The sequence below is a fragment of the Cervus canadensis genome, chromosome X (genome assembly GCF_019320065.1).
Source record: "Cervus canadensis isolate Bull #8, Minnesota chromosome X, ASM1932006v1, whole genome shotgun sequence".
Taxonomy (NCBI): Eukaryota; Metazoa; Chordata; class Mammalia; order Artiodactyla; family Cervidae; genus Cervus; species Cervus canadensis.
In genome coordinates this window covers 53915900-53941952 of record NC_057419.1, presented here as the reverse complement: position 1 = coordinate 53941952, position 26053 = coordinate 53915900, and the positions used below count along the sequence as shown (strand labels likewise).

At 51.8% G+C, this 26053-nt stretch overlaps 1 protein-coding gene across 8 annotated transcripts in view; it reads left to right on the top strand.

Annotated features, from left to right (window-relative positions):
* IQSEC2 (IQ motif and Sec7 domain ArfGEF 2) overlaps window positions 1–25650 on the top strand; it is a 77227-nt gene extending 51577 nt beyond the window's left edge. For 6 of the 8 annotated variants that reach the window (XM_043458157.1, XM_043458156.1, XM_043458162.1 and 3 more), the window contains 13 exons: window positions 6077–6338; window positions 7180–7581; window positions 9949–10844; window positions 12195–12356; window positions 13013–13135; window positions 14109–14275; window positions 16750–16889; window positions 17660–17785; window positions 19613–19712; window positions 20276–20437; window positions 22027–22200; window positions 22701–22750; window positions 23350–25650. In XM_043458157.1, coding sequence (XP_043314092.1) covers window positions 6077–6338; window positions 7180–7581; window positions 9949–10844; window positions 12195–12356; window positions 13013–13135; window positions 14109–14275; window positions 16750–16889; window positions 17660–17785; window positions 19613–19712; window positions 20276–20437; window positions 22027–22200; window positions 22701–22750; window positions 23350–24315 — 3730 coding nt within the window. In that variant the 3' untranslated portion in view covers window positions 24316–25650. The remainder of the gene's footprint in view (window positions 1–6076; window positions 6339–7179; window positions 7582–9948; window positions 10845–12194; window positions 12357–13012; window positions 13136–14108; window positions 14276–16749; window positions 16890–17659; window positions 17786–19612; window positions 19713–20275; window positions 20438–22026; window positions 22201–22700; window positions 22751–23349) is intronic. The other 2 variants (XM_043458164.1, XM_043458163.1) reach the window with 2 other exon arrangements.
* The last annotated feature ends 403 nt before the right edge of the window (window positions 25651–26053 follow it).

Below are 26053 nucleotides of genomic sequence, written 5' to 3'. Positions count from 1 at the left end.
GCTCGGTGCTGGGTTGGTGGGTACAGGCGTGAGCGATGATTTGATTCCTGGATCCTGCACTGCTGAACATTGAGACTTTGGGCAAATCACTTCATCTTTCTGCATCTCAGTTTCTTCATCTGTATTATCCCCTTCAAGGGAAACAACCCAGACCTTGCAGAGTTGCTGGGCCTAGCTAAAAGTAGGTCCTTAGTAAATGACAGCTATTATTTTTAGGGCTGCAAAGGAAGCAGAGCTGAGATTCAAACCTGATCTCTGTGCTCCCAAGCCTACGTTGCCCGCTGGGTACTCAACGAGCCCTTGCAATGGCTTCCCCCTTCCCTGCGAGTCACTGTACCAAGCCGGGCTGGCCTCAGGTTTGGAGTCTCCATGGCGCTGGGATTGGGCAGCAGAAACAGCTTGCTGAAAAGCTGTCAGGGGAGAGGGAGGTGACAGCAGTCCCTCCACCCCTCTGCCCCAGGCCCTGCTGGGTCTGGTCTCCTTGCCCAGTCTTCCTCCAGAGCCCAACGCTTTCTAGGTGTGCTGACCTCCTTGTCATGTTTTCTTGTCTCTAACTTCCGGTCCCCCGCTTCAGCCCAAGTTGTCATGGGGATAGTCCTCAGCATCCCTAGCTTCCTCTTACCCTCATCTTATGGTATCCATAGCAACAGCCCCCATTCATTTCCATGGCAACTGCATCCTGATTCCATCCCCTGCTGGCTGCCTGGCTCTGGGCAGTGCCAATAAAGGGAAGGAGGGAGAGAGACCTCCCATTAGGGGCAGCAGCCGGAGTGGGTCAGTGCCCCTGCCATGGGCATGCTACCCCGAATCCCTATAGCCCATCCTGCCCCACTTCTCCCCATCATAGTGCCTTGGCTCCCAGGGTCCTTCACACCTCATCTCTACCAGCTCCTCCTAGGCAAGGCCCTATTCCATAGCTCCCCCACTCCACCCACTCCAGGAAGTCTTCAAGGCAGTAGGGGAACTAGCACAGGCTCTGGGCTTTGAATTCCTGTTCTGCCACTTGCTAGTCCTGAGACCTTTGGCTTAACTTTTCCCCTTGGAGCCTTCTCCTCACCTGCAAAATCGAAATTCTTCTTTCCCATTTGCCATGCAGTTAAAATATGTGCAGAAAATGCCTGACACAGGGAAGGTGCACTCTAAGTGAGAGTTTATTTTTATTCTGCTTAGCCCCTGGCCCCCTCCCCAGCAAGAAAAATTTCTCCTGAGCTCCCCCAGCACTTCCTTCATTCCCCAGTCCTGAGAACTTGCAGCTTAATACTGTGGTTGTTTGTGTAATGCACAGGTATATGTGTGTGTGTGTGTGTTTTCTTTGCTCCTGCTCCTGGCTGGGAGGAGTCTGGGGAGAGGTAGGTCTCCCAGGGCCTTTCTGAAGTCCAGGAATCCAAAAAGGGAATAGCATTTTGAACTCCACGAAGATGAGAAACTGAGGTGCATAGAGATAGAGACACACCCAGGCTCACACAGCGGGTGGATGGCCATCAGGACCTGAACCTAGGTCCACCCAGCTTGTTACTGCACAACATGTTCTCTGTGTGTGTGTGTGCATGCGTGCGTGTGCATGTGTGTGTGTGAGTGAGAGACACAGAGAGAATATGAGTCTATATAAGAGAGATTTTTCCACATTATTAGCATGTTCCTTGGTGTTCTGGGGGTTCTGAGTTAAGGGATCCCATGTCCCCAGGTCCCACTCCTTCAGCAATGTGTATGATGCCTTCAATCTCTGTTCTTTTTAGGAGGCTGTGTTGACAGCCTGACCTCCCTGTCACTATTACCTTTGCAACCAAAGCCGAAGAGAGAGCTCTCGAGGGGAGAACTGCCACTGAGTTGAAAGCCAGGGGCAGTGCGGGGCCCGAAGTAGGGAGAGGCAACAAGATGTCATGAGAAGGCAGCCTGGGCTCTGGATTTGCATCCTGTGTGACCTCTAGCAAGTTTATGTGACCTCTTGCCTCAGTGTTCTCCTCTATAAAATGGGGCTACTGGTGCCTGCCTCAGTAAATTGTAAGCCTTCAAGGGGCTTCCCAGGTGGCACTAGTGGTAAAGAACCCACCTGCCAATGCAGGAGACATATGAGATGCAGGTTTGATCCCTGGGTCAGGAAGATCCCCTGGAGGAGGACATGGCAACCCACCCCAGTATTCTTGCTTGGGAAGTCCCATGGACAGAGGAGCCTGGTGGGCTACAGCCCATGGGGTTGCAAAGAGTTGGATACGACTAAGCACACACCCACACAATGAGCCAATTTATGCCCTTGCTCTAGGGATAGAGTTGACTATAGGGTCCTATGGCGGCACAGAAGAGGGGCCTGTAAGCCACCCCGTGTGAAGGGCTCAGGAAGACATTGAAGGTCATACCTTAGCTAAATGTTGAAAAGTGAGCAGGAGGTCGCCAGGTTGGGGTAAAGGGGCAGAGGGTATATGAGGCAGAGGTCTGGTCAGGAGAACCATCCATGGTTATGGTGAGGAAGGAGGAAGGTGAGGTTATGGTGAGGTGAGGAAGCTAGAGGTTATTCTGTGGATGATGATTCCTGTAAAACATAAGTTAGATCATGGTCCTTCTCTGCTTATCGCAATCATAGCAAACACCAGTCTTTATCGTGGGTTCAGTGCCCTTCACAATTTGGCTCCCATTACCTCTCTGATCTCATCTCCCCTTGCTGACTCTGCCCTAGCTACACTGGCCTCCTGGCTGTTCCTCAAACATGCCAGGTACAGTTCTACCTCAGGGCCTTTGCACTGGCTCTACCCTCTGTCTGGACTGCTCTTGCCTCAGATAACCACACAGCTCGCTCCCTCACTTCTCTGATTATATGCCATTTATTCAAAAAGCCCTTCTCTGACTACCACATCTAAAACAGCACCTTTTATCACCCTGCTGTATTTTCCTTCCTAGCACTTCTCCCTGCCTGAAATGATAGTATATATTTATAGTCTTCTTCTCCCACTAGAATGTCACCTCCCTGAGGGAACAAAACTCACACGTCTTGCTCATGATTATATTTCCAGCACCTAGCACTGTTCCTGGCATGTAGAAAGGGCTCAATTGTCATTTATTGAATGAGTTATGAGAAGCCATGGAAGGGTTTTAGTGGGGGAGCAGCATGGTCAGATTTCTACTTTGGAAAGCTCTCTCTAGCCACAGAATGGAGAATGGATTGGGAAGAGGAGACTGGAGTTGAGGTCAGAGTTCAGGTGAGAGGATTTATTAGCCCAGCCACCAGAGCTCATTCACTGACTTCCTCCCTCCAGAGGCTTTTACTGAGCACCTACTCTGTTCTAGGCCTTGTGCTCTGTCCTAGCAGGGAGATTACCAAACTCTCTTCCTGTGCTGGGATTCTGGGAGTCAGGAACACAAATAGCTGTCACGCTTTGCCAAAGCTAACCTGCTACATAAAAAGAAGGACAGACATGTGCTGTGTGTGGGAGCCCTGAACAGGATCAGCCATCATTTCTGGCTGGAGGCGGGCTTCAGAAGGGCTTCTTAGTGGTAGCATATGACCTGACTCTTGATGGAACTAGGGTATGTGTGGGGGGTTCTCAGATTGCAGATGGCAGAAGATGATAGGGACAGCATTCCAGGTGGAAAGTACTGTATGAGCAGTTGGGAAGGTGGAAAGGACAATGGGAGTATTGGGGAGAAACTGGATTTGGGCAAGGTTGGAGGGAAGAGTGGATGGGGTAGGGGGCTGGTAGCCAACTCTGCAGTGTGGCTTAATGTTTAAGAGTATGAACTCTGGAGTCAGACTGCCTAGATTTGAATCCTGGCTCTATCATTAATAACTGTGTGACCATAGATATGTTATTAACCTTTCTGGGCCTCAGTTTCTTTATGTGTAAAATGAAGATGATTAATAATACCTACCTCATAGGGTTGTTTTGAAGAGTAAGCAAGTTATTAAATGTGAAGCAGTAAGAATAGTAGCCTTGGTGGCTCAGACGGTAAAGAATTTACCTGCAATGTGGGAGACCTGGGTTCGATCCCTGGTTGGGGAAGATCTCCTGGAGGAGGAAATGGCAACCCACTCCAGTATACTTGCCTGGAGAATCCCATGGAGAGAGGAGCCTGGCGGGCTACAGTCCATAGCTTTGCAAAGAGTCAGACATGACTGAGTGACTAAGCACAAGAATAGTGTCTTACTAAACAACAGAGGATAAGATGGTTGGATGGCATCACCGACTCAATGGACATGAGTTTGAGCAAACTCTGGGAGATAGTGAAGGACAGGGAAGCCTGGCGTGCTGCAGTCCATGGGATTGCAAAAAGTTGGACATAATTGAGTGACGGAACAACAACAAAACATTAACTACTGTGTCTTGGAGAAGCCTCAAATACCACAACAAGGACTTGGGCTATCTCTCTCTCTCTCTCTTTTTTTTTTAATTGGAGGAATGCAAGTGGGAACCATGGATGGTTCGTAACAAAGGAGCCAGTTGATCAAAACTGGGAGGCATGTGCTAGGAGGGGAGAGGTTTGAGAGGCTGGTGGGTGGGATCCTGCAGTCCTGAGGGGGAGAGAGGTGCATCTTAGATGCCTGGGGGGCACTGGGCTGGGTCTGACCCCTGAAGGGGGACTTCAAAGGCCCCAGAGGCCCAGGAGGAGAGATCATTTGGGGTTCAGGGCAGCCGCTCAGTCTGTTTCCACCTTACTCCTTACAGTGTTGGGAGGGTCGGGGATGAGCAGTGGGCAGGAGCCCTCATTAGTCCTGAGCCAGCACCAATGTACCCCACTGCCCCCAGCCCCTAAGCCCCCAGCCCAAAGTGCTCTTCTGTCAGGCTGGCAAGCCCATTGTAGCTCAAACTCCTGAAATGGCTGGGAGCCTCCCTACACCCACCCCAGCTTGCCCCCCATTCTGGTCCTGTGCCCTGCCCTCTGTCAGGTAGGGGCCAGGGAGTGGCCCCTTAACCCTTTCACTGGCCAAAAGCTCCAGTGCCTACCCAAACCAGACCACTCTCTGGGCCTCAGTCACACCTATTCCCCCCACAACCCCCTCCATACCTCTCCCTGCCTGTCCCCCCTCCCAAACCTCCTCCATTGTTCCCATCTCTGTGGCTCCTCACCGTGCCTGCCTGGGCTCAGGGCGCTGGGCTCTGTCGCCACCTGAGTTCCCTGGCAGCCTGGTTGCCATGGCACCATGGGAGCAGGTCTGGCAGAACAACAGCTCTGGGTAACCAGGGCGGGCAAGACCCAGTGCCCTGCTCCTACCACTCTTCGCCCTTGTTCCCCTCCCCCGAGCTGAGCAGAGGAGGCCATGAGGAGAAAAAGGAAGTTGCCCCGCAGGGCAGCTCTTTACCTGTGAGAATGCTGGTGGGAGGTGCCTCCCACTGTCACTGAGCCTTCGGCCTGGCAGCCAGGGGACACTGAGAACTGGCCAGGCCTGGAGCCCAGGCCTCTGGGGGCAGAGGTGGGGCTGTCGGGGGCAGGGCTGGGTGAGCAGGGGAGAGCCTGGGTGGGCGGGGTGTAGGAGTAGGCTCAGGTCTAGGGACAGAGCTGATCTGGGATGGTGCTGGGGATCGGGCTAGGAGGGGAAGAGGTCTGGCAGGGGTGGGGATATAAGGGAACTGGTCCCTCAGGGGAGGGGGGACTTGGGGACAGAGCTGTTAGGGGCTAAGATGATTAGAAAAAGGAACTTGAGGGGTAGGAGTGGAAGGAAACAGGTCTGAGGATAAGGCTGTGAGGGGACCTGGCCATGAAGGGACCAGGCTGTAAGGGTAGAGTAGGACTTGGGACAAGACAGTGAGAAGACATGACTGGAGGGAAAGGAGTCTGAAAGGATGGAGCTATGAAGGGGTGGGGGTCTGTGAGGGGGGAGAGGGCATTTGAGGATGGAGCTGTGAGGGGACAGGGCTGAAGGGGAGGGGACGGGGCTGAAGGGGAAGGGATAGGACTGTGAGGGGAATAAGAAGACAACTTTGGGGGTAGGGCTCTCCTCTGGCCTTTAAGTATTGGGGTCTCTTTCTGTGAGGAGGCTGGGGAGGATGGTGCTGTGGGAAGGGATCTGGTCCACCTACTCTCAGTCTGGCCCAGCAGGCCTGTCTCCTGTTCCCACATCCTGGCTCATCTTATCTCATCCCCACAGTGTGGAGGGTGATGCCCCAGGCAGTGACCTGAGCACAGCGGTTGATAGTCCTGGGAGCCAACCCCCCTACCGGCTGAGCCAGCTTCCCCCCACCAGCAGCCACATGGGGGGCCCCCCTGCTGGGGTGGGCCTTCCCTGGGCTCAGCGGGCGCGCCTCCAGCCAGCCAGTGTTGCCCTGAGGAAGCAGGAGGAGGAGGAGATAAAGCGCTCAAAGGCCCTGTCGGACAGCTATGAACTCTCCACAGACCTGCAGGACAAGAAGGTACCCAGGAGATGGCTCTGGTCGGGGATGGGGGTGCCGGTGGAGATGGGGGGGTGAGAGGACCAAGGGAGAAATTGGAATGTGGTGCTCGAAGGTGGTATCCAGGGAGGGATGGTGAGACTAGAATGGAAGAAGAACCCTTCACCTGACTGGAACCTCACTGACCCATTCACCATCCATGCACTGAGTCTTGTATTCACTCAGCAAACATTTAGTGAGCTCCATGCTGGGCTGGAGATGTGTAGATAAAAGACCAAGTCCTCAATAATCTCAGTATAAGGGGAGAAGCACACATGTAAGTTGACAAATTCAGAACACTGTTTTCCAGTATATCACATGTATGACACAAGATATTGTTTAGCCAAAAGGGGGGCACAAAATACTATGTACAGAAGTAAAAAAATTGGAAGGACATATCCCAAAATGTAATTGTGATTATGCCTAGGTGTTGGGAGTTTAGGTGAAGCAACTTTCTTTCCTTCCTCCCTTCCTTCCTCCTTCCCTTTTTCCCTTCCTTCCTCTCTCTTTCTCTCTCTTCTCTTTCTCCTTCTTGCCTTCAATTTATGTCTTCCTTTCTTTCTTGTTTTAGCTTCTCTGTTTCTTTTCTTTTTTAATAGTGAACATCTACTTTTTGTAAGTAAAAAAGAAAACCACAATTCAGTCCCGTGTGACATGTGCTATCCGATGTTAAAGTGAGAACACCACACAGACCCCAGCCTGGTGCATCCAGGCAGCTGTAAGCAGTTAGCTATGACTGGGTCGGTGGTGTGGCTGAGGCCCAGGGAGATGAGGAGGCTGTCGTGAATTTCTGACTTTGTTCCCCTCCACCCTCCCCTGCCAGGTGGAAATGCTGGAGAGGAAGTATGGGGGCTCCTTCCTGAGCCGCAGGGCCGCCAGGACCATCCAGACGGCCTTCCGCCAGTACCGCATGAACAAGAACTTTGAGCGGCTCCGCAGCTCAGCTTCAGAGAGTCGCATGTCCCGCCGCATCATCCTTTCCAACATGCGGATGCAGTTCTCCTTTGAGGAATATGAGAAGGCACAGAACCCCGCGTACTTCGAGGGCAAGCCTGCCTCGCTGGACGAGGGTGCCATGGCTGGGGCCCGGAGCCACCGGCTTGAACGGGGGCTCCCATATGGCGGCTCCTGCGGAGGGGGCATCGATGGTGGGGGAAGCTCCGTCACCACATCTGGAGAGTTTTCTAACGACATCACGGAGCTTGAGGACTCCTTCTCCAAACAGGTCAGCATCCCTGAAAAGGGCCTTTCCTGTCCCTCTCCAAGCTCTGGCTACTACTACAACCTTTTACCTGTACTTCAAAGAAGTTGCCCAACAAGTTGTTGTTTTGATAACAACAAATAGCTACCATCTGAGTAGGGACTGTGAGGGTGATGAGAAAGGATTGGCAAGAGAAAAAATATATTGTTCAAACAAGCAAGTTCTCACTCTAGAACATGAGCCACTATCAGATTAAGGCCTAACTAACAGCTCCTACTCTATATCAGCCTTCGAGACTGGGGGTGCTATCCTGGTTTTACAGAGGAGGAAACTGAGACTCCACAACCCTGAGAGGTGACGTAACTTTTCCAAATTGGATTGGGACTCAGCTCTGTCTGGTCCCAAAGCTTTCCCTTATACTACACGATCGAGGACCAGGCTCTGTGCTGGGTGCTGTGGGGGAGACAGATGAACTGGCCAGGATTCTTTTTCTCAAGGATCTCCCCAAGCAAGCAGGAAAAAGCAGGCACGTGTGCACAGGACTGTTTCCTGAAAGAGTGTGCTCAGAGCCGTGAGAAGAGATCCCATATAGTGCTGTGGGAACCCAGAGGAGGGAAAAGAAATTTTCTGGGAGGACGAGAGCAGGCTTCTTTGAGAAAAAAGCACTGGAGCTGGGCCTTAGCAGGCAGCGAAGAGTTAGCAAGTTAGAGATAGTCAGAAGGGTGTTGCTTGCATAAGCATTGCATCAGCAAAAGCAGGGAAGTGTGGGAATGTAAGCAGCAGTGATAGTGGTGGGAGATCATTCTAGGCTTGGAGTGTGTCAGCACAGCTGATCAGGTGCAAATCCAAGTTCTGCCACTTCCCAACTATGTGACCGTGGGCAAACTGTTTAACTCCACTGAAACGTGATCAATAACGTGAAGATAAAACCATCTTTTTAGAGCTGTTTGGAAGGTTGAGTTCAACTCGGTAATATATCTGAAAGCACCTAGTATATGGCATTAGCTAAGTACATGTTAGTTTCCTTCCTAAAACCAAAAAGATATTTGGTAAAAATTGTTGAATGAATGAATGAAAGTGTATAAGAGAAGAAATCATTCTGCTCTAACCTCTGTGATCTGGCCCTGCCCTAAGCTTGGTCATGCTTCCCTGGAGTTAGTGATGGAGTTGGGAGAGGAGGCAGGTAGAAGACAGGAAAGAAGTATTAAAGGGAAGATCTAAATCACTCCTTTATGCATTCATATGACACATTTAATTGAACATCTCTTCTGTGTCAATCAGTGTGTCAAGCTGAGCTAAAAAGAGAGAAACCCAGCCTGGACCCATCCCTCAAGTACTGGCCTCATAGTCTGGTGGGGAAATTGAGGAACCAGGCCTGGGCCTACCTCTCAGTGCTATTCAAGTCTAATGGGGAGGTATCTATTGCTTCATAACAAATGATCCCAAAATTTAGGAGCTTAAAACTGAATGTAAAGACTGAGCTTAAACAATAGTTATTATCCCATATAGTTTCTGAGGGCCAGGAATCTTGGGGTGGCTTGACTGGTGGCTCTCACATAGGGTCTGTCATGAGGCTGTGATCAAGTTATAGGGTGGGACTGTAGTCTCTAAAGGCTTGACTGGGGTTGATGGGTCTGCTTCCAAGCTCACTCATTTGGCTGTTGGCAGGAGGATTCAGGGCCTTACCACGTGGGCCTCTCTACAGGACTGCTCACAATGTGAGCAGAGCGAGGGATCTGAGAGAGGCAGCACAAGCGAATGGGAGTACTCAGGATAGAAGCTGCAGTCTTTCTTAACCTAATCTCAGAAGTGACATCCCATCACATTTGCCAGATGCTGCCGGTCCCACAGACCAACCCTGGGACACTATGGTACATGAGGGTGTGAATAGCAGGAGGCGGGGATCATTAGGGACCAGTTGGGAGGCTAGATACCAGAGTGAGGCCAGCTTCGGTCCAGATTCTCAAGGCTAAATATCATGGATTTCCTAAGAGAGAACCAGACAGAGGGCTCCGGGAGCCCAGAGGCAGCTGGGATTTTGGTTTACCCTAAGGAAAGGCAGAGGCAGGAATGTGGCTTGGGAGCAGTGAGGAGGCGGCATTTGGCTTGGGTCTATATGGACATGAAGAAGGTATTGGGATATCTGAGAAGGGAACTTGTGGGCATAAGTTCCAGCTCTTGTGAGCTCACAATGGCTCCCTGGGAGTTATGTCCTGCAGAGAATCTGGGGAGGTGAGGGAAGGGAAGTCCTTTTATGGCTGCCTCACCAGGAAGAGTTCCCCACTTTTTCTTTCCCTCCCTTCCTTGTTCCCACCCTTTCACCATCCCACTGCCCTTCATCTTTCCCTCCTTTTTCTTCTTTCCCCTCCTCCCCCTCCCCCTCCACCTCAGGTAAAGTCTCTGGCTGAATCCATTGACGAGGCCTTGAACTGCCACCCATCGGGGCCCATGTCTGAGGAACCAGGGTCAGCCCAGCTGGAGAAGCGAGAGTCAAAGGAACAGCAAGAGGACAGCTCGGCTACATCCTTCAGTGACCTTCCCCTCTACTTGGATGACCCAGTTCCCCCACCATCCCCTGAACGACTGCCTAGCACAGAGCCCCCTGCCCAGGGCAGGCCTGAGTTCTGGGCACCAGCCCCTCTCCCTCCAGTTCCTCCACCAGTGCCAGCAGGGTCCCGGGAAGATGGTAGCCGTGAGGAAGGCACTCGCAGGGGTCCTGGGTGCTTGGAATGTCGGGATTTCCGGCTGCGGGCTGCCCACCTGCCCTTGCTTACCATTGAACCTCCCAGTGACAGCTCCGTGGACCTGAGTGACCGCTCAGATCGCGGCTCTGTCCACCGTCAGCTCGTGTATGAGGCTGATGGCTGCAGCCCCCATGGGACCCTGAAGCACAAGGGGCCACCAGGCAGGGCCCCAATCCCACACCGCCACTACCCGGCCCCGGAGGGCCCAGCCCCAGCCCCGCCAGGGCCCCTACCACCAGCCCCCAACAGTGGCACTGGGCCCAGTGGTGTGGCTGGGGGTCGGAGGTTGGGGAAGTGTGAGGCAGCAGGCGAGAACTCTGATGGTGGCGATAACGAGAGCCTTGAGAGCTCCAGCAATTCCAACGAGACCATCAACTGCAGCTCTGGCTCCTCTTCGCGGGACAGCCTGAGGGAGCCTCCAGCCACCGGCCTGTGCAAGCAGACCTACCAGCGGGAGACCAGGCACAGCTGGGACTCGCCAGCCTTCAACAACGATGTGGTGCAGAGGCGGCACTACCGAATTGGCCTCAACCTGTTCAATAAGTACGTGTTCCCATTCCCACCTTGTTGCCCCTACCGACCCTGCTGCAGGCACTTAGGCTCCTGGAGGCAGTGATCCTGCTGCTGCCATCCTTCCACTTTGTGGATGGCGTTTCTCTCTAGCTGTTCAGGGAAAAGAATTGGCAACAGGGTGACAAGAATGGAAAGCTGCCCCCACACTCATGAAAGGCAGTTGTGGTCCTGGTTCTGCTTCTGACTGTGTCGTCTTGGGTGAGATGCTTTCCTCTCTGGCCCTAGTTCTGTCTATAAAGGATGGATTCTGAACCTTGGGTCTCCCACCTTCCCTTTTTGGTTAGGCTATCCCTTTGGGATAGCCGATGTTGTATATGAAGAACCCTGCTCTCAGAAACAGGAGACTTGGGCCAGACTCACTGGGTAGCCCTGAGCAAGGTGTGTCCCTTCCTTGAGCTTCAGTGTTTCTGTCAATAAACTAGCAGTATATGGATGTTTGAGATGTTGGGGGCAGGGTGCTGTGCTGGACTAGTCAGTGACCAGGACTGAGTTCTTTCTAGGTACCTAGTCTTCTGCCAGGTGCTTAGCAGTGAAATACGAGTGTGACACTTGATTAGAAAACAAATGCCTTACATCTTTATAGCCTATTAGACATGGCCATCTGTATTTAGTTCTCATGATAACTCAGCAAGGTGGGTAGTCGTGTCCCTATTTTATAGAGAAGGAACTGAGGCTTGGAGAACTAAAGGGAATTGTCGCAATTCATGCATGGTAAGTAATGGATCTGAGACTCCATCTGTGGCACCAAAGTCTCCCAAATTCTAGCCTCATGAGGCCCTAAGGCTCTGGGGTTCTGAATATGGGATAGCTCAGACCCAGATATGGAAAGTAGGGAGCAACTGATCTATAGAAACACTAACAGAGGCTTGGTGGTGCCTGCCTGAGTGGGATGTGGAAAAAGTAATCTTTTTACTACTTTCCTACTCCGAGGGTCTGTGACGCAGAGAGAAGGACTTAGCCTGGAACTCAGGCCTTCTCCCAGGACTCCTCAGTGCCTGTGGAGAATATCAAAGCTCCTGGCACAGAACAGGCTCTCATCAGATCTTAATTTTCTTTCAATTGTAATGTGGTTCCAGTGAAGGAGGAAGTTGAGTTGAAGATACCTTGGAATTTTTGAATCTCTGTGAAATGGGAAAGTGGCTTCTTTCCCTTGGGCCTCAGTTTTCTTATGTGTACCATGAAGAGAGTGGGCCACATGAAGGGAGTGGACCTTCTTGGCTCTCTGAGGCCATGGTTGGGCCCAAAATTAGTTCAAGATATAAGGCAGGGGGTAGAGTTCCAGGAGGACTGTCATCTCATCTCCCTCCCCTCTTTCTGCAGGAAGCCAGAGAAGGGTATCCAGTATCTGATTGAGCGGGGCTTCCTGTCAGACACGCCGGTGGGAGTGGCTCACTTCATCCTGGAACGGAAAGGCCTGAGCCGGCAGATGATAGGGGAATTCCTAGGGAACCGGCAGAAGCAGTTCAACAGAGATGTGTTGGAGTGAGGACCCCAGGCTGGGACAGACTAGGCCAGGGGTTCTTGAAAAAGGAGGGCAGGAGGGAGATAAACTTTGCAAAACAGGATGAATAGACCTCCTGCTCCCATACCTCTCTGCCCTAAAGAGATCTGATCTCTCTTGGCGTTAGTCCTAAAGTCTCTGGGTGGCCCCAGGCAAGGCATGCTTGTCCTATGACCTGCTTTGAGCCTCAGTTTTCCCATCCCTGATATCAATGGGTTGATGGAACAGACCCTTAGCAACCATGTGTCTTGCCTGAATTTTCTGGGATGGGTTCCATTTCAAACATTCTATCCTCGTTTGGGCTTCCCTGGTGGCTCAGCTGGTAAAGAATCTGCCTGCGATGCGGGAGACCTGGGTTCGATCCTTGGGTTGGGAAGATCCCCTGGAGAAGGGGACAGCTACCCAATCCTGTATTCTGGCCTGGACAATTTCATGGATGTACACTCCATGGGGTTGCAAAGAGTCAGACATGACTGAGCAACTTTCACTTTCATCCTCATAAGTATTTGCTTGGGCCACAGGTTCAGATTTTGGAAGTCTATCAGTGGGGGATTTGGTTCATTGGAGCAGGTCAGGGTGGGTCAGAGGTTCTTTGCAGAGGAATTGAGAGTGCCACACCCCCTTCTCTGCTCCTCAGCTGTGTGGTGGATGAAATGGACTTCTCCTCCATGGATTTGGATGATGCGCTCCGGAAGTTCCAATCCCACATCCGGGTTCAGGGTGAGGCCCAGAAAGTGGAACGACTCATCGAAGCCTTCAGGTGTGCCCACTTCCCAGTACTAAAGCTGCCTTTCTCTGCTTTGGGGGCCAGTGTAGGATGGGTCTATGAGTCATCTCTCTGAGCCTCATACTTTCTGAACTAGAAATTGGAAATTATAAATCCTATATTGCAAGGCAGTTGTGACGATTAGAGGTAATGTACCTAAAGTATCCAGCTTAGCATCTGGGACATGGGCATCTAATAAGTGACAACAGCATCAGCAACAACAACTCATGTTCCCTGAGCTGATACCATACTCATCAGGTGTTGATTGGGTTACTGAGCTGGACACTTTACATGATTATTTCAGTGAACATTCCCAACAACCTGGTGAGGTAGGTGCTTCTCTTATTATTCTCATTTTGCAGATGAGAAATCAGAAGTTTAGAGAGGCTGAGTAACTTGTCCAGAGTCATATGGTGAATAAACAGTGGAACCAGAATTTCAACTCGTGTGTCTGATTCCATGACCCATGCTCTTAACTGTTATCTTCCTCCATGAATGCTGCAGGGATCAGGCATCAGACCTGGTTATAAGCCCTGACTGTACCACTTTGGGGTATTTAGAAGAGAAATAGAAGAGTTGCTGGGAACTTGTTTTCTGACATGGGAGGATTTGCTTTGTAGTCAGAAAGATCTAGATTTTCACCCTGGTTTCACCATTTATCAGCTCTATTATCCTAGACACTGAAGGCCACTTTGGGCTTCAGTCACTTCATCTGTAAAATGGGGCTGCAAAACTATGATGGGATTACAGAAGATGACATACATAAATACCCTGGCAAAGCTCCATGAAAGGTAGCTGTTGTGATTTTTACATGCTAATCTTGAGGAAAGTCTGAATAAAGAGGAGAGACCCAAAGGGTTTGGGAGTATGTCTTGGAGGAGAGAATTGGTGGTGCCAGATGGGAGGATGGTGGGTAGGCGGAGATTACTGGTGCCTAACCCTGGTCCTGACCCCTCCTGCCCTGCAGCCAGCGGTACTGTGTGTGTAACCCAGCCCTCGTGCGCCAGTTCCGGAATCCAGACACCATTTTCATCCTTGCTTTTGCCATCATCCTCCTCAATACTGACATGTACAGTCCCAGCGTCAAGGCTGAACGCAAGATGAAACTAGATGACTTCATCAAGAACCTGAGAGGTACCCCAGAGCTTCCCATCAGCTTTTCCTGTCTTTTACCTGGGAAGAGAAAGTGGGCCAGGTGGCAGGGGTGGGAAGGAAGAGGGAGATCACATCTACTCCCTGAAAATTTAACCTCGTTTTCTGCCAAGGCTAGATGTTCCCACAGCATTCACTTGTTAAATCACTCAAATGGTCATTTGTTTGTCCATTCATCCCCACACTGAATATTGACTAAACAGGAGGTTCTGAACGGGAGGTAAAATCCGTGACTTTTATGGAACTTACACTAATTCACTCATTTCTCCCTGTTTCCCTTTCTTGTTTGCCCATAAAGACTTATTTATTTTAGGTACCCTTTCCTCCACTCATACATTCATTTATTCATTCATCAATCAGCCAGCCAGGCAGTTGACACTGAGTGCCTCATGTGTGCCAGTCCTATGATAGGTGCTAAGGACCGTGGAGGGGCATCTGCCACAGTCCCTGCCCCAAGAGGGCTCCCAGTTTGTGCGCGAGAGATTGACTTGTAGTACCAGATACCCAGCACAAGACAGGAAACGAACTGTGATGTCAGACAGGCCAGAAGTATATTCAGAGCTCAGGGAAGAGAGATAATATGACCAGTGATAGAGGAGGCTTACCTAGCAGTAAGAATAACAAAGGCACAGAGGTAGGAAAACAAAGTTGCTTGGAGAACAATCGAGAGGAGGCAGACAATCTAGTTAGGAAGGTCAGTTAGAACCTGTTTCCAGGGGCCTTGACGTGCCAGATGAAAGGTGTCCCCTTGACTTTTTTCTTGGTTTATTGTATTGATGTCAAGCCCTGCCTCTCACCAAAGAGCAGCCTACTAGAAATGGCACAGATGTTAGGATTATTTAAACAGAAAGGAAAGAGGGAAGTATAATTGAGGAAAAACAAACAGACAAGACAGATTTGCTAACTGTCAGAGGTTTGCATCATTGGGCTCTTAAGCTGTCTGACTGCTGAGGTAAAAAGGCGGTGTGATGAAGGCTGTTTGTTTAGTACCTGGTGTCCAAGGAGGAGGCTTGGCATTTCCTAAGGAGAAAACATTTTCTTTAGCAGAAGGTTTTTGTCAGAGGAGTGAGTGGGTTTTGCTCAGCAGACAATCAGAAGGATGGTAGACTTCAAAGGAGGGAGTAAGACAGACCAGAGGCCATCTGGAGCTGTCTCCCAGGATCCTGCCATTAGTCATTCATTCGTTCGTTCACTCATTTCATCCATTCTCCCTTCTCCCCTCCTTGTCTGTGTGTATGTCTATATGTGTGTATATGTACATGTGTATACATATACACACATGTACATATTTTATATGTGTACATATATATTGTATATATACAATATATTTTTTATATGTACATATATTGTACATGTGTATATCTTCACCCTCCAATTATTAAATAAGCAAACAAAATGAATTCCTGTTCATTCCAAAAATTTTAGAAATATAGAAGTTATTAAAAATTTTAACCATCCAAAATTCTGTCCCCTAGAGGCAACCATGTTTGATATTTTGGTATATTCTAGTCTTTTTTTTTCCTATGCACATGTAACTCCCCCAGTGGCTCAGTGGTAAAGAATCCGCCTGTAATGCAGGAGATGCGGGTTTGATTACTGAGTCGGGAAGATTATCTGGAGAAGGAAATGGCAACACACTCCAGTATTCTTGCCTGGAGAACCCCACGGACAGAGGAACCTGGTGGGCTACAGTCCATGGGGTTGTGAAAGAATGAGACACAACTTAGAGACTAAACAGTAACAGCAACAACAATTCATGAAAATGGACTATCTCTCCATTTATTTGACTTAGTGACTAAACAACAGCAACAAGTGTAACTATACAGTTAAGATCAGGTTGTACAAGCAATTTATTATCTTGCTTTTTTTTTCACTTGCTATAGGAATTTTCTTGTGATTTTCTTAAATAAATATCAAATTTTTAACAGCTATAAATTATTTTATGAAATGGATATATTCAGCTTTACTTCAGTATTCCTTGGCTGTTAGAACTTAGATTGTTTGAAATTTTTATCATAAGCTGCACTTATACACATATCTTTGCACATATTTCTGAGTAATTCCTTACAGTGGGTTCCTAGAAGAGGAATCACTGAATAGTGAGGCTTGCCAAATTACCTTCCAAACAGTTATGTTAGTATATATGCCCGCTTCCATGAACTCTTACTAATACTGGATATTATCATTTAACATTATTTTTGTTAGTTAGAAAGGCCAAAAAAAAAGTGTCATTGTTTTAATCACACTGTGCTCTGAGTTGTTAGACAGAATTCCCGTCCTGGGGAAGAAAGCAACTGACTCTTCTGGCCTGATCCTGGCCAAGGGACCAAGGGTGGCTGTTCCCTCCAGTCCTGGCCATCGTTAGGGCCCACGCCTGGGTGTGGAGGGTTGTGGAAAATCCCTGACACTCACTCCCCACATGTATACTATATATTCCTGTGTATTCCCTCCACCAGGGGTTGACAACGGTGAAGACATCCCCCGAGACCTCCTAGTGGGTATTTACCAGCGCATCCAGGGACGCGAACTGCGGACCAACGATGACCATGTGTCCCAAGTGCAGGCCGTGGAGCGCATGATTGTAGGCAAGAAACCGGTAAGTGCCTTGGGAGGCTGAAGAAGGGACAGGGTTGGGGAGGTGAGTCCATGCCCCTCTGAGCCCCAGGCTCCCCTCAGCTGCTGAATGGAGGGGGTGGTGATGCATTCCTCAGGAGTGGTGGGCAGCTTGAGTGGAATGCTCTGTGGGAATGGATCTGGTGCATGGCAAGGCATATCGTGGATGCTGTGTAAATATTAACATGCTTCTCACCTCTGGTTTGGCTGGTCCATCCCAAGTGAGCAGCCAAGATAACAGCTGATGACCGAAGCCACGAACACACTCTAGTCTTTTAGTCAACAAACATTTACAGATGCTTTTCCACTGAGCCTAGCATTTCAGTTGGCACTGGGGACACAGGTACAAACAAGATATGGTCTCTGTCCTTGGAAGCACAGACCAGGGTGGGGAGGTGTCAGACAAAAACTCAATACCTCCACCTTATAGTTAGGTTAATTTAAGGGGAGCACATGGGAGGGAGAGGTCATTTTCAGCCCAGTGAGATTAGGAATGGCTTCTTGGAAAAGAGAACACTGGAACTGGGGTTTGGAGGAGGGGTGGAATGTGGCCATAGGGAGCTGAGCAAGGAAAGCATTCCAGACAGAGGGAGCTACAGGGACAAAGATAAGCCTAGGCTTAGTTGCTTAGATTCCTTGTATCAGAGTGACAGTGATATATACCAGAAGTGAACTTACTCTTGCAGTTAATGTTAAGATGCCTGAAGCTGGTGGGCTGGCCTTGCGGACACCTATTTCTTCATGCCTATCTAGGTCCTATCTCTTCCTCACCGTCGACTGGTTTGCTGCTGCCAGCTCTATGAGGTGCCAGATCCAAACCGCCCACAGAGGCTAGGGTTGCATCAGCGGGAGGTCTTCCTCTTCAACGACCTCCTTGTGGTATGCGCATTGAGGGGAGGAGAAGGAGGGAAGTGGTGAGCTTGGACTCTGGGTGGGGTATAAACCATTAACATTGGTGGGTGGAGACATGGTGGGTAAGTAGCTCTGCCATGTGATCTGGGTGCCTCTGCCCCTCCTTTACCTCACCATTTGGAGGATCCATTTGGAGGTAGTGACAGCCACAGGGGGACAGAAAAGGTGAGGACCAGGGCAGATAACAGGCTTACAATCTGGGAAGTGGTAGAAAAAGTCCACGCCCACCTTAATAACCCAGTAGGTTGACTGGAGGAAGTGAACCTGTGACCCTGAAGTCGGTCTGAAACCTTCTGGTGGTTGGGATGCTTGAAGTAATTCTTAAAACCGAGCTCATCACCAGTGTAGACATACGTCTTTTAGAACTGGGACTCTTAGGACTCTGCAGATGGGAAGGGAAATTCAGGGTCCTGTCCAACCTCTTATCCTAGGCAAGAGTCAGATTCCCGCATGGTTCTCTGTTTGCATGAGTGCGGCACAGAAGGCTGCCTTCCTCCAAGGGAGCCAGTTTTCTGTTCGGACAGCTCTGACTGCTAGAATCTGTCTCCCAATGGGTTTCCTCCAATAATCTTCACTCAACCCTTGGGATCCCAGAGAATGAGTGTTCTCCCTCTGCTCTGAGACAGCTCCTCAGGGGTTTGAGGACAGTGACCTGTCCTCCCTTGGTGTTCTCTCCTTTAGAGCAGATTTCTCAACCTTGGGACTATTGACATCTGGGGTGGATGTGGGATAACTCTATTGTGAGAACTCTCCTGTGCATTGAAGCATGTTTAGCGGCACCCCTGGTTTCTATCTACTAGACAGCAGTAGCACTCAAACTAAAAATGTCCTCTAGGGGGCAAAGTCACCTCTAGTTGAGTATTGCTGCTTTGGATAAAGCTCCTCCAGTGCCCTCTGAACTTTTATTTCCTCTTCTGTGAAGTGGAGCTAATCCCCAGCTCAGGGTTGTCATGGGGGTGAAATAACACGTCAGATGTGGACTAGCCTAACCCAGAGGAGGGCCTCGCCCACATAGGTATTGAGTAAATGTTTCACCATCCATTGTGCACTGACACCTGTGGGTGCCCAGCCCCATACTAGGCACTGGGTTCCCAGAGATGAGGGAGACTCAGTCCTTGTTCTCTCACAATCCAAAGGGCTAAAAAGATGCTTTGCATAAGTGTGTACCGTAACCATCCTGAAATCAAATAATGTGCTTTTAAATGCCACTTGCAGATGGTCTGAGATGTTTCCAATCCATGTTAGCTGAGTCTAGAACACTCGAGTACTTGATAAAGACCTTGGGTTGTTGAGAAGAAGACTCATTAACTCTACACATTGGTTTATTGTAGATTTCCAATGTGCATTGGGTCTGGCCCAGGTGGGCAAGATAGACTCCTCTTGGTGTTTCCAGTCCAGCAGTCACACACTCATAGCACTTTCCTCAAGCCTAATGGTGAAAGGCACTGAACCAGCACTCTAGATGCTCAGAAAATGGTGGGAGGGGGACTCTGTGTGCGGTATTAGAAGAGGCTTCCTGGGGGGAGCAGCATTCAGTTAGTTCCTATAAAAATCGTGAATGCCTGTTGCGCATCATCATTACATCAGGAAATTGCATTTCTCTCCCGTCTCTCCTGTTCTGCTCCACCAAGCTTCAGTTCTCCCCAACTTGTGGGTATGTGTGTTTGTGTGTATATGTCTGTTAGTGGTGGTGGTGGTGGTGGGGTAGGGCGTAGGCAGTAACAAGCAATAGATGCCATGGGAAATTCCCCACCCCAAACCCTGCCTCTTGTCTTTTTCCCACCCCTGCCAAAGGTCACCAAAATTTTCCAGAAGAAGAAGATCTTGGTGACATACAGTTTCCGTCAGTCCTTTCCCCTCGTGGAAATGCACATGCAGCTCTTCCAGAATTCATGTGAGTCCCTTCTTGGATCCCAGCATCCCAAGAGTCTTTGCCGTGGCCCTCATGCTCATCCTTCCTCCACACCAGCCTCCAGTTTTGGGACTCCTTTACAACAGGGCTGAGGTCTCCAAAGCACTTCCTTGGTCCCAGGATGGAAGGCAGGGCAGGGTGGAGTATGACTTGGGTCTGTGCCCTGGGGAGCTCATAATCTGGCAGAGAACTGCAGCATGTATGTTTTCTGATGGGCTAAAGTGATGGTGATCACACCACGCATTGAAGGACTAAGCCAGAGGAGCTTTGATGGGTGGCTTCTGGGCATCAGAAGCAATGTGAGTAGAGTCAGAGAGGTGAAGGAAGGGGTTCTAGAGAACAGCCAGAGTTCAGCCTGCCTTTCCATCCTGGGGCATAGGGAATACCATGACTACCAGGAGTCTGGGGGCTTTGGAACAAAGGGGGCCCACTGATGATGCCCATGCAGAGAAGAGGCTGGGTCAGAGATGGACATGAGAAAAGTTATTTCACATATGAGCCACCTTGCCTCAGACAGAGGTGCCTGACCTTCCCCTTCCCAACAGATTACCAGTTTGGGATCAAGTTGCTGTCTGCAGTACCTGGTGGGGAGCGCAAAGTCCTCATCATCTTCAATGCCCCCAGCCTCCAGGACCGACTGCGCTTCACATCTGACCTCCGAGAATCCATTGCTGAGGTGCAGGAGATGGAGAAATACCGTGTGGAGTGTGAGTAACCCAGCCACATCTCCTTCCCCGACTAATACAGTGCCTTGCAGACACTAAGAATCCTGTCCTCTGAGAAACTCAGAGTTGGGGGTTAGCTTGTCCAAACTTCCTACCCTCATTCCAGGAACCCTTCAGCCTCTGCTTGAATACCTTCAGTGACAAGAGGCTCATTACCTCTCAACCTCATTATTATTTCAAGCCCTAATTATGAGCCAGCACTTCCTTCTATTGAAAGGCAGCAGGGAGAAGAAGCAGGGTATTGGAGGTAGGACTCTAGTTTCAGATGCCAGGTATGCTGCTTATTATCTGGGTAAACTGGGGAAAGGTACCTGACTCTCTGAGCCCCAGTTTTTTCATACATGAAATTGGAGTGGTGAAATTTTCACAGAGTTGTAAAGATTCAATGAGATAAGGTGGAGGATGTGTCCTACATGTTCACAGGACATGAGTGTTGAATATCGTTAGTGTCCAACTGATGTTACTCCCCTTCCCAGCCTCTCCTTTCCTCTTCCCACATTCTCGTTCCTGAACTGAGTCCTGATGACCCATTCTCCTGGCCTCCAGGGGCCACATCAAGTCATTCTGATCATATATAATAGAAAATAGTGATTGCATCTCATTCCTCCCAATGCCCTCTAAGTTCTTTTCTCCAGGTTAAGTAACATGGTGTTAACTAGAAAGGCAGGCAGATAGACAGAGAGACAGAGAAAGAGATGTGGACTGCTCCTCAGTGAGGCCTTCACAGTTTTTGGGTCTGCTGTGCTCTTCAGCAAGGCAGGGTCGTTCATTTAGCTCACCATATCCTTGAGACCCTGGGGATATTCAGAGAGAGGGTGAGCATGCCAGGAGGAGGGATGGGTGATAGATAGAAGTCTCTGTGACCTCCGCAGGGAGGCGGGAGTATAAGGCTGGAGAACATGAGCTCTGGACTCAGGCAGACCTGCTTCCATAATGTCAGCTCCCCCACTTCCAGACTTGCCCTGGGCAAGCTCTGTGACTTCTCAGATTCTCAGTTTCTTCCTCTGGAAACTGTGGCTGCTAATACTTACCTCTGAACTGGTATAAGGATTGAGAGAGACTGAGTAAGCATAGCACCCAACACATGGCTGACACATAATAGAGAATTTGATTTCCGTTGGTTTCCTACTCCTGTCCTTGCAGGAGCCCTCTGCTCTGGAGCAAGGTATCTGAGAATGGAGCGGGCTCTGGAATGAGTGCCCTTTGCCATAGGCTCGAAGGGCCTTCCTGCCCCTCCTGGGAACAAAGCAGCCACTGTAAAGCTCTGTTTTGAAAGGTAGGGGTGGTCTGGGAGACCAGACAGGGGAGGGAGAAGCAAGGGGAGAGGAGCCAGAGGAGCAGGCGCTGAGAGGGACAAGGGAAGACTGAGCCAGAGGAAATTGTGCAAGACAGGCTGGGCGCTGCAGCACTTAGGAGATGTAGCTGAGGTATGGCTGTCCAGGGGGCGAAGCAGGAGACCTGAGGACAGAGCAGGTGAGGAAGGGGAAGGCCCACAGAAGGCTGGGGTCAGTCAGGTGGCTTCTCACTCCTGTCCCTGACCTTTGCCCCCTGTCTCCCCCACTGCCACCCAGCGGAGCTGGAAAAGCAGAAAGGTATGATGCGGCCTAACACCTCACAGCCCGGAGGGGCCAAGGACTCGGTGAATGGCACACTGGCCCGAAGCAGCCTGGAGGACACTTATGGGGCAGGCGATGGGCTCAAACGGGGTGCACTCAGCAGTTCCCTGCGAGACCTCTCAGATGCAGGCAAGTCTCCCGGGGCCCCTGCCCTGGCTGGGGAGCCGTGGGACTGGGTGTCCTCTTCGCTTCCTATCACTGACTGCCAGCCTTCCTTGCACTCACCACACATGCACGCATCCTGCCTTCATCCAGAGTCCTAGGTGCCATGCCACAGGGGACCTGGGAGCTGGGTCAGCACAGGCGGAGCCCAGAGTTTGGGCCAGGGAGTGCGAATGGGGCCACTCAGCCCCTCTCTTTCGCTGCTCCACTTCTCCTCTCTTTGCTCTTCTGTCTCTCAGGCACCACCTTTCCTCCTCCTCCTCTCCTCCTCCTCCTCCATCTTTTCCTCCTCTCGCTCCTCCTTCTCTACCTCTCCTCCTCCCGACCTCCCCCTCTCCAACGGGGGAAAGGGAATAGGGGTGTCTGTCCCTGGGAGGGGCCCAGACCTGGTGCCCAGCTCTGGAGCCCAGCCGGGTGGGGAGGGGGGGTTGCTGCTCTGACGCTGGGCTCCTTGCTTGTGGGCGCAGGGAAGCGGGGGCGGCGTAACAGCGTGGGATCGCTGGACAGCACCATCGAAGTAAGTGCCAGCTCCTGCCCCACTCTCTGCATGAGCCCTGCCCTGCCACCCTGGCGCCCCAGAGGAGGAGGGGACCTGTTGCTTCCCCCTCTTCCCTGCCGGGAACCCTGCGGCTGCCTCTCCCAGCCAACCACTCTCTCAATCTGTCCTCAACTCTCTCTGTCCTCACTCTGCCTGTCTCTCAGTCTGTCTTCCACTCTCCCGAGCCCCCTCTCAACCCCAGGGCCGACTCCAAGTAGTGATGCTCTTGGAGTTGGGCCGAGAGAAGCTCTTACTTCCAAGTCCTGCTCTTTGAGCCTGACCAAGTCACTCTGTCTCTCTGGGCCTAACATGCTCCCTGCCTGCAAAATGGGGATGAGGAGAAGGTACTGCTAAATCTTCCTCTCCCAGCTGAAGCTCAGATGAGATAGTGGATGTGACAGCAGAGCTCTGCAAGCTGGGGGCGCTCCATGTACAAGTACAGGACCATGACTTGGTTTCCATTATGCCGTGGAGGGGGGTCCTATCTCCCCAGCCCCCAGGGACCAGGGGGGTGGGGCTTAGGGTTGGGGGTTTAGGACATCTAGACCGGCCTGACTTCCACCCCTCCCCCCTTCCAGGGGTCTGTTATTAGCAGTCCACGCCCTCACCAGAGGATGCCACCTCCACCCCCACCCCCGCCGCCAGAGGAGTACAAGAGCCAGAGGCCCGTCTCCAACTCCTCATCCTTCCTGGGCTCCCTATTTGGAAGCAAGCGGGGCAAGGGGCCCTTCCAGATGCCACCGCCACCAACAGGCCAGGCCTCTGCCTCCTCTTCATCTGCTTCTTCCACTCACCACCACCACCACCACCACCACCACGGTCACAGCCATGGTGGCCTGGGGGTGCTGCCTGATGGGCAGTCCAAGCTCCAGGCCCTGCATGCCCAGTATTGCCAAGGACCAGGCCCAGCCCCGCCACCCTACCTGCCACCCCAGCAACCCCCGCTCCCCCCACCGCCTCAGCAGCCTCCGCCCCTGCCGCAGCTGGGCTCCATTCCACCACCTCCCGCTTCAGCTCCTCCTGTGGGGCCGCATCGCCACTTCCATGCCCATGGCCCAGTCCCAGGCCCCCAGCACTATACCTTGGGCCGGCCAGGCAGAGCTCCCAGGCGGGGGGCCGGAGGACACCCTCAGTTTGCTCCACATGGCCGCCACCCCCTGCACCAGCCCACCTCCCCCTTGCCCCTGTACAGTCCTGCCCCCCAGCACCCTCCAGCCCACAAACAGGGCCCCAAGCACTTCATCTTCAGCCACCACCCACAGATGATGCCAGCAGCGGGGGCCGCTGGGGGCCCTGGATCTCGGCCACCAGGGGGCTCCTACTCCCACCCCCACCACCCCCAGTCACCATTGTCACCGCACTCACCCATCCCACCCCACCCCTCCTACCCACCCCTGCCCCCACCCTCACCCCACACCCCACACTCGCCCCTGCCACCCACCTCCCCCCATGGCCCACTGCACGCCTCTGGGCCCCCCGGCACGGCCAACCCACCCACTGCAAACCCCAAGGCCAAGCCAAGCCGGATCAGCACCGTGGTCTGATGAATGGAGTGTGTGAGCTGGGGACTGGGAAGGTCTGGGGAATCTGCAGGAGAGGGACCTCTCTGCTTCCTCAGTTTTTCCAAAATATACATGCACATAGAAATGTCCTCCTCCCCACTTCTTCCCTGCCTCGGGACCCCTTCTCTAACCCCTAACAGTCTCCTTGGGGTTTCCTTCCAGATTTGAGACTCCTTGCCACTTGCAGCCTGTATGCAGGGCTCTTGAGCTCTGGGGAGTGGTGAGGACCTTTCAGAGATCCTCGTCCTCTTTTTCCCTCTCTTCACCCTCCCCCTCCCTTTCCCCAGAGGTCTAGTTGGGTGGCCTCAGACCTCTGGGCCAGTGTGAGCTCCCCGTCAGCTCTGGCTGGTAGGGATGGGCAGGTGTTGAGAGCAATGAGGGTGAAGGCTTCCCCAGGGCACCTCTGGCCAAGTGGGGTTAGGAGGGGGCTCTGCAGTGTTGTGGCCAAACCCCAGCTGGCTCGGCCCTCTCTCTGACCTCAGGGCCTGGCCACACACTTCCAGGTGTCTCTCCACCTGCTGGAGGATGTGGGGTGTCAGTGCACTCGGTGAGTGGGCCCCCACATATGCTGGTCCCCAGGTGGAGCAGTGCTTCCTCTTTGTAGCCGATCTCTGCTCTCTGTCTAGTGGGCCCCAGCCCAGACCTCTTCAGCTTCAGGACCTTGCCTTTCCTTGCAACGTTCTTATCCTGATCAAAGTCCAGACAGGTTTGGGGCGGGGGTGCTGAGGTCTGGGATGAGAAGGGCGCAGCCCTCCCTCACCCATATTGCATGCCCCCCATTCCCTCACACCTACCCCACCTACAGCTGAAGACAGTGCACTTTACAGATACTGCCCACACACACCCCGCTGGGGCAGGGCACCCAGCGTCAGCCCTGGGGAGAGGGGCTCCCAGAGGGCCACCATGAGCCCGAGATGTCCTTCCTGAGGCAGAGATTGAAGCCATCAGAGTGGGGGCTGGGAGCCAGGATGCCTGAGTCCTTCTGTCCGTCAAAGTCTCTGCTGCCTCTCCAGCCCCTTTACAGCCCTGTTTATTTATTATAAATATATTTTTTACAAGCCCCAGCTCCTCTTCTTGCCCCGCATATCCAGCTCCTTTCTCAGCTCCTGCCTCCCTCTCCCCTCTCCACCATGGGCTGCAGTACAAACAGACAGACAGACCCTGGCTGTATGAAGGGACAGGGACCCCGGGGTTTGGGGGTGGGGGAGGGCAGCAGTGGGAGGGGCTGTATGGAGAGGACCTGGGGTTTAGGCATTGTCTTTTCTCCTTGTATATAAGAATGTATATTTGATGCCTCATAAAAGACCTTGTGCTCACCTCCCGCCTCTGCCTCCTACTTGTGCCCCCTCCCCCATGGTGGAGCCCCTGGGAGAGAGGCCTTAGCCCAGGGAGGTGAGGCGCTGATGGTAGAAGCTCAGGCCACTGGGTGGGTGAGAGGCTTTGGTTGGGTGGGAGGTGGGCGGTGAGGGAGGTTTTCCTGTTTGTTTCATTAACAGTTTGCATAACAGAGTGGCAAGGGTCTGGGCTTTGGAATTGATACAGTTCAAACGATAAGCCATTGCCGCATGGGGCTGTGATGATGGCATGAGGTAATGAGTGTCGGGCAGCCGGCATAGAGTAGGTGCTCAGCAAGTTAGTTCTCTTCCCTTCCTTTCACAGGTTGGATACTTCCTCTATGCCCATGACATCTATTCTCACCCTTCCTGGGACTGGCCTGGCC